General features: G+C 42.2%; 1 protein-coding gene across 1 annotated transcript; it reads right to left on the bottom strand.

Moving 5' to 3' along the window:
• Positions 1 to 5,489: 5,489 nt before the first annotated feature.
• Positions 5,490 to 6,902, bottom strand: LOC131226810 (anthocyanidin-3-O-glucoside rhamnosyltransferase-like). Its single transcript, XM_058222535.1, has one exon. It carries the CDS (start codon positions 6,900 to 6,902, stop codon positions 5,490 to 5,492), a length of 1,413 nt encoding a protein of 470 aa, XP_058078518.1.
• Positions 6,903 to 8,371: the final 1,469 nt, after the last annotated feature.

Raw genomic sequence — 8,371 nt, forward strand, 5'->3', positions numbered from 1 at the left:
GAGTTATTAGTGAGCAGTGAATGATTAGTAGAGCTGGGCATGGGATGACACAACTCGACAAACTCGTTGAGACCCGACTCGATCCGAACCAAGTAAATGTCACTCAATTCAAACTCAAACCAAGTCGAGTTTGGGTCATCCAATAACTCGACTCGTCTTGTAATCCAACTCGATACTAACTCGAGTCGATTTGAAATCCGACTTGACTCAAGTTATATATATATATATATATATATATATATATATAGTGGAACGCTCACCTACGAACCAGTTCGTACGGACTACCTACTAACTTTTTTGAGAACTCATCGTATTTGATGATTCTCGAAAATCTGAACAATCCACATGAAGCAGAACCTCATGAAATCCCCTAGTACCAATTTTTACTTTGAACCAAAACTTCGGTGGGCCATAAAAATGCAAACAGTTTCTTCCCTTGATTTGAATTTCTCTTTACTATAGCCCACCAGAATATTATATCAGGGTGAAATTTTATCCCCTAAAGTTTCATGGGATTCCGCATCTTATGGACCGTTCGGATTCGACACCCATGACACGTGTGTAAAGGTGCGCACGTGTGTAGGTGCGTAAGAGAGCATGCCTATACACACACACACACACACACACACACACACACACACACAATCTCATCTGACCTACTTGTCATACTCGACTTGACTTAGTCTGGGTTAGTCCAGGCTAAACCCAGATTCGAATTAAGACTTGGTAGGGAGTCGAGTTAGGTTTATTTCAAAATTGGATCGGGTTAGATCAGCCCTAAATTCTGGCTCAACTCGATGCCCAACTCTAATGATGAGGGTTCATGAAAGTGAAGAAGAGTAGAGTATTTACAGCTGTTAGGGGTGGTAATTTAGTGATTTTTGAGAAGTCTATGGGTTAAAGAAAGATAGAAGGATTGTGATTGGCAAAAAAGATAGGTTTGCCATGTGACACCTTGTGATTGATTTGATAGGTGATAAATAGTGTAATTTTGGAAAACAAAAAAATACTAAGGACAAAACAATCATTTCAACTAGAGCTGGGCATGTCGAGATTGATCCGGTGAATCTGACCCGATTAGACCCGATCCGACTTGAATCGGACCGAACCAACGGCCTGGATCGATAAGGTTCGAGCAGGATCATGCAGATCCAACCGTTAATCGGATCGGGTTCGGGTTAACGTTAAATTAAACCGCACCGATCCGAAATCTGATCCGTTTGGATCCAAGCCGATCCGATTCGGACCGGATGTGTTATTAAATACTAATTTATTATTTTACCCCTCAGTATATATATACTTTTACCCTTTTTATTTTTTTACCCTAACATAAAGCTACAATAGCTATATAGTTCTATTTCTCTCTCTCATGAAAGCTCTCTCTCTCTCTCTCTCTTAGGGCCTGCTTGATTTTCCATGCTACATGTAAATCATGGTAAATAAGTAACTATTACTTTTTCACCTTGTTTGAAAATATAAGAGTAATTCCACCTTAAAATCGAAATAAAAGTGTTGACTTAAATGTGTGGACCCTACTTTAATGTATATGATATATCCGCACCGTCCATCTATTTTATTAGAACATTTTGGAGCATGAACCAAAAAATGAGGCAGATCCAACACTCAAATGGCCCACACGAAAGGAAACAGTGGCCTGAATTCATCCACCATTGAACTAGGCCCACATTAAGGATTTTTTTCATCATCTAAGTCGTTCATAGGGTCACACAGACATGGATAAGGGGAAAACACAAATATTAGCTTGATCCAAAACTTTTAAGGGCCCCAAGAAGTTTTTAATGGTAAGTGTTCAATTCCCATTGTTTCCTGTGGTGTGGTCCACTTGAGCTGTGGATCTGCCTCATTTTTTTTGCTCATGCCACAAATTCGGTTGACATAACAAATGACTGGCGTGGATAAGTAACATACATCACGATGGACCCCACATTGATATTATAAACTTCTTGATATAAGTGTTAAAAAAGTAAGTTGTCATATCAGCACTGGAAAAGAGGTCCTAATTACCTAGGTAAATAATTACTACCCATTTACATGGTAATTACACTTGAGCTGAAAAATCAAACAGGCCCATCATGAGGTGTGTTATATCCAAACCGTCCATCCATTTGGCAATCTCGTCATAAGGCTTGAGTCAAAAGATAAGACAGATCTAAATATCAAGTGGACCACACTGCAAAAAGAAGTGGGGGATTGAATGTCTACCATTGAAACCCTTTTGAGGGTCACATAAGTTTCGAATCAATATGGAAAAAAAAATTCCTCTTCATCCATGTATTTTTGACCTTATTAACAGATTGTATGGAAAACAAACATTATGGTGGGCCTACGAATTTTTTAACGGTGAAAATTACTACTCTCACTGCTATTTTTGGTGTTGTCCATTTCAGCTTTGGATATGATTCATTTTTTGTTTAATGCGCTAAAATAATCTTGAAAAATAGATGAACGGTTTGAATATAATAAATACATAACTATGGGGCCCATGTAACTTTGATATCCTTTGAATCGTTCGTATAGCTCGGAGCTCTCAAGGAGCGTCGGTGCTCGTCTACACACGACATGCATCTACACCAACTATATAGCTGGTGTACCACACACTACACCAAAATCGTTGAACTGGAATGGCTGGCATTTTGCTTCAGAAACGGTTTTAAATCGTTCCTTATTTGAAACGGTTATAAACCTTAATAAAATCTTTTGTTATTTAAACGGTCTAAGTTGTAATTTCTACTGTTTTGTTGGTGTGTCCCAATTTAGTTCTGAATCTTGTCGGTATTTATTATTTTGATCTATTGTTTTATTTTAAAATAGATGGACGGAATGGATTCGATTATAACCCTCTCAGTGGACCCCACAAGGCCCAAAAGGCACATTACATTATATATACCAGATCTTATCGTATCATTTTCAACATTATCTATCCCAAAACGGAAGCGAAGTGGCTAGTGTACCTCACACCAGCTATATAACTGTTGTATTGACGTCAACAAGTTTTGTGGGTCTGATCATGAGGTATGTGTTATATCTAAACCGTCCATCCATTTGGCGAGCTTGTCTTAAGGCTTGATTCGAAAAATAAGACAGATCTAACTATCAAGTGGACCACACTACAAAAAACAATGGGGGATTGAACGTCTACCATTGAAACCCTTTTTGGGGTTATAGAAGTTTTTGATCAATATAATATTTTTTTCTTATTCGTCAAGATATTTGTGACCTTTTGAACAAATTGGATGGAAAATAAATGTTATTGTGGGCCCTACGAATGTTTTGACAGTGAAAATCATTATCCCCGCTGCTATTTGTGGTGTGGCTCAGTTAAGCTTTGTATATGATTCATTTTTTTGGCTTGTGCTCTAAAATAGTTTCTAAAAATATATGAACAGTGTGGATATAATAAATACATCATTTTGGGGGTCATGTAACTTTGTTCTACTTTGAACCGTTCGTACAACTCGAAGCTCGATGAGCGTCAGCGCTCGTATTAGCACGACATGTACTTACACCAGCCAATCCGCTTTCGATAATTCCCATTAGAGGTGGGCAGGATCCGACTCGAAAGAACCGACCCAAACCGAAAGCTAGGGTCGGGTCGAATCGAGTAGACCCACTCGGATCCGATGCCAAATCAAGTTGAGTTCGGGTTATGTAGCAACTCAATCCAATCCGATTCGGACTAGAATCTAGTAGTATAAAGTTAGATTTTAATTTTTTTTTAACCTTTACCCTTATTCTACCCGAACTCTAACCCTACCCGATCCGGCGCCGCCAAATGAACCTTTGTGGCGTGTAACAGCTGCAACCATACTAGCTTTCTCGTCTTGCTTGTTGAAGCACGACCAGCGAACAGGGCCTAACTTAGTTTTGAGGTCCTACCCGGTGTGAAAGGAGAGTTTGAGTTGCTAACTCGGGTTTGATCGACTGCCTAGCGTGTTGCAGCACCGCAACCCAAGCCGACGTTCTCTCATTCCCTCCTTCTTTCTCTCCTGATTTCCCTCCTCTCCTTCTTTCTCTCCTCCTTTCTCTCCCTCTTTCTCTCCTAATTTTTCTCATGTTTCCTTCCTAGCACCAGAGTCTCCAACTCGGCTTGACTCAGCCTAGTCCGAATCGACCGGACAGACTCAACTCGATCTGACTTGGTTTCCCTGACCGAGTCGAACTCGGTTCGGGTCAGGTCAGCAAGGAATCGATTCGGATTGAGTCAGCTCTACTAGACTTGGTCCCGAGTCGGATCGAGTTCAGGTCAGGTACTTGCAAAAACTAGATCGAGTCAAGTTGGACCTAATCCGGTCCGACTTGACTCGATGCCCACCTCTAATTACCATACATCTCTCCCGTAATGGAATATATGCAAATCACATGTGTTCGTATAATAGGAAATTACCACTTATGAGGGCTCACCAAAAATTTAAAAATGGTCAAGTTTTAATGTCTCTTAATCATAGTCAAATGTCTCCTCTAGTTTCTTTTGGCTGCTTAAACTGAGTTACAAATAAGCTTAACACTATTTAATGAACGGATTACATATAGCTTCTTCTTTTTTTACACACACCACAATGAGCACTTGTACCCTAGGCCTCATCGTTGAAACTCAGTCACAGTTGTCCATCTCTTTGTAAAAAATTATGAAAAGCATTATTTTTTTACTTTCTATTTTTATTTAAAAATAAATAATTTTATTTTCTTACCTCTCCTTTAGAAAAACATATTTTCCCATCATAATCAGAAAATAAGTTTCCTCAGGGTTAAAGCCCAATTAAGGCAATATTCATGTTCAATTACCTTGCATATGCCACCGTGCAGAGTTCCCACATCCGCCAATATGGCACACCATGTAACTGTTCACCTGCAATCCTCCAAAAATGCCGCCATGCCAACATATACAAGTACCAGCTTTAGTGCCTACATGTCACCGTACTAATATGTATCTTATGCCACATGTGCCACCTTACAACTTCAAATATCGTTTTTTTTTTTTCTTTTTCTTTTTTCACTCACGCCACACACGCGGTGGGATTTCACCAGTGTGGGTACTCGAACCCTTGACCTGGTGTTGAAACTCCGCGGAGTCTACCACCTGGGTAAGGGCAAGGACCGAACTTCACGCACCGCATGCATGCCTTAATTTAACTTTAAGAATCCTTGTGTTCCATGTTCTATTGTTTATCTTTAAACATCTCACCTGAACCATATGTGTGAGTTTGGCATATGTTAGTGATTACTTAAAATTTTTTGAAGAAACTTTTCATCTTTACCAAACAAAAAGCTTAAAAATAAATCTTAAATTTTATTAAAAAGTAAATAAGGAAACATTGTTTTCTTTTGCCTAATTTTCTAGAAATAGGGGGTTGTTCGGCACCATGGATTTGGGGGGTCGAGGCGATTTAAAATCCCCTATCTTTGGCACGGATGCACAAAGCATACATTGAGGTGGGCTCCACGGTCAGGTCGTGCGCACGCACCTTCAGTCACGCCTGCATTCCATCGTCACCGTACACCATCCCCTTCATCTCTCTCACAAAACCCTTGAAATAGTTCTCGTGCACGTCGGCATCACGCAGAAAATCCCTCCACTTTCTATGATTCTCTCTCACCGTCTTCCAAGGCTCCTCCTCAACCCACTCCGTCACAGCCTTCACAGCCGTACACAAATCCTCTTTCCCAAAATACCCCGTCTCTTCGTCCCTTTTTACCTCTACGGCTGCCTTCATATCCCCACTCACCAGCTTCGAGTTCAAGAACTGGTCAACCTTCTGCGGCAGAAGCACGAGCGGGCAGTCACTAACGAGCGCCTCGGCGACAGAACTCATCCCCGCGTGAGACACGAAGCAGCCCACGCTAACGTGCGCCATTATATGCTGTTGCGGCACCCACCCCGTATGCACCACCGCCCTATCCTTCACCCTTTCTTCGAACCCTTCCGGCAACGCTGCCTTCAAGCGGGCTACCTTATCTTCCCCGTATGGGAAATTCAGTACCACCAGAAATGGTAGTCCCGCCATCTCTAACCCAAGAACCAGCTCTCGGATCTGATCGTCTTCCAGGAAGGATTCACTCCCAAAGGCGCAGTAGATGACTGATTTCTCCGGAAACTGGTCGAGCCAGTCGGCCCACCGTTGATCGAGGGCTCCGGTAGGCGGCTGCGGGACCACCGGACCGGCCAGTAAGACCGGTTTACCGTACTGGGCCTTGAAGAAATCGATGTAGGGAGCTTCCATTTCCATGCAAGTCTTGAGTAGTATGGCGGAGCTGTTCTTCATGGTGGACACTGCGCGCTCGTAGGCACTCGGGCCACCGAAATTCTTGAAAATGTAGAGTAAATCTCGGGCTTCATAGGCCGAGAGCGCTGCAGCGCAGGTTTTCGGGAATCCTGGAGGTGGGTTCTTCAAGTCTTCAAGGGTGGGGGTATTTTGGGAAGAAACGAGCCTGGAAGGGACAACGGTGTAAGCAAGGAACGTGGGGTTGACGACGGAGAAGAAGAAGGTCTTGATGTTGAGTGGGGTTGCGATGGACGGTAGCCATTGGTGGCAGAAATCGTGGAAGATGATGTGGGGATGGAGGTGGGTCAGGAGAGTCTCGATTTGGGGCTTCATGTTGTCGACGGCCTTCTTGAGGAGCTCGGCCTGGTGTAGGGTCATTTCAGCTGTGCTTTCTACGCCGTGTGGGAGGCCATTCACGTGTGGGAATTTGATGGGGATGATTTGGACGGTGGATGAGAGGGTGGAGGAGATGCGAGTGATGTTAGCTGGGGTTGAGATGAAGGAGATCTTGATGGTTGTGTCCTTGGAGAGGTTGTTGGAAAGCCGGATGAAGGGATTGAAGTGGCCGAATGCTAACCATGGGAACATGGCAATGTGGATTGGGTTTGTTTTTTGCTCCATCTCTCTCGTCTCTCTTTGGTTGAAAGAGGTCGCGCGCTCTTCCGATTTTATTGGTTGAGTTGCCTGTGAATCTGTCCGAGTTTGGAGGCTGATATTAAATGGTGAGCGTCACTCCCACTGTTTCCTGTGGCGGGGTCTAATGGAGATTTGGATCTAGATCATTCTTTTGATCATACCTGAAATAACCTAGGTACGGATGCAAAACATATGTTATCCTGTCACTTCCGTATCAGTTGAGGGAAGAGACTCTGTAATCAAGTGACGTCAGTGAGTTTACGTGGGTCTCGCCATTATGTATGTTTTGTCTTGACACCGTTCATCCATTTGGAGATCCCGTTAAGGGCCACAAAAGTCTTCGATGAAGTTGGTATTTGCGTTTTTCATTCGGAAGGATTAGGTGGGATGGGATTAAAAAAATATAATTATTAAGTATGGCAGGAATTGTCCTCGATTTCATGCGATAAGCTTTTCAATGTTAGATTTGTAATACACTGGTACATTGGATGGATATGCCCATCATCAATTGAAACTATCGAGAATAACACGTGTTATGCCTAAAATGTTTATCTATTTTGTAACCTCATTTTATAGCCTGAGCCTAAAAACGAGGTAGATAGAAAACTATTGTAGCTCCAAAGAAGTTTTCAACCGTAGGTATTCAATTCTCACTACTTTCTTTGGTGGGGCCCACTTGAGCTTTAGATCTACTTGATTTGTTAAATAATACTCTAAAATGATCTCAAAAAATAGGTGGACGTTGTGGATATATCCCACACATCATGGTAGGACTTACCCAACTTACTAACATTGAGTGGAATTACCAAGGACCATTGCAATTCCATATAATCTAATTCTGCACTTTTTTATTCCTCCCGAACATGAGTGGAATCGGCACTCGACCAAATGTAATTCCATCCTACCTAATTCCATTTAATACCGTGCGCCAAACGCCCTCAATGTCTTTGTTAACTTATTAATGAGTTGGATCTCAAATAAACATCACAGTGGACCTCAGGAAGGTTTCAATGACGGGCGTAACTCTCACCACTGTTTTCTGTGGTGGGTCTACCATAGCTTTGGATTTGCCACATTCTTTGAATCATGACTTAATGACTTAAAATGATCTCTCCAAATAAATGGACGGTCGGGATATAATACATACATCATGTGTGACCTCCGTAACTTAGTGACGTCACTTTAGTAGAGAGTCTCGCTGCTCAACGTGTCAGTATCTAATCCCCCGCACGGGGACGTGATTTCCTGCCAAGCGTTTCGATGGAAGTTCCTGTGCAAGGATGCTGGGTAGGGCCCACCAATATGTTTGTGAGAAATTCACTCCATCTAAACGTTTTGCAATCTCATTTTAGGACGGGTGACCAAAAATGAGATGTATCCAACAGTCAAGTGGGCCACACAAGAGTAAACATTGGGATTCGCTGAGCACCGTTCAAGCAATCTTATAACGATAA

The sequence above is a fragment of the Magnolia sinica genome, chromosome 15, assembly GCF_029962835.1.
Source record: "Magnolia sinica isolate HGM2019 chromosome 15, MsV1, whole genome shotgun sequence".
Lineage (NCBI taxonomy): Eukaryota > Viridiplantae > Streptophyta > Magnoliopsida > Magnoliales > Magnoliaceae > Magnolia > Magnolia sinica.

Bases quoted from the DNA above. Each gene is read 5' to 3' on its own strand.
- LOC131226810 (XM_058222535.1), bottom strand. From the start codon at position 6,902: ATGGAGCAAAAAACAAACCCAATCCACATTGCCATGTTCCCATGGTTA.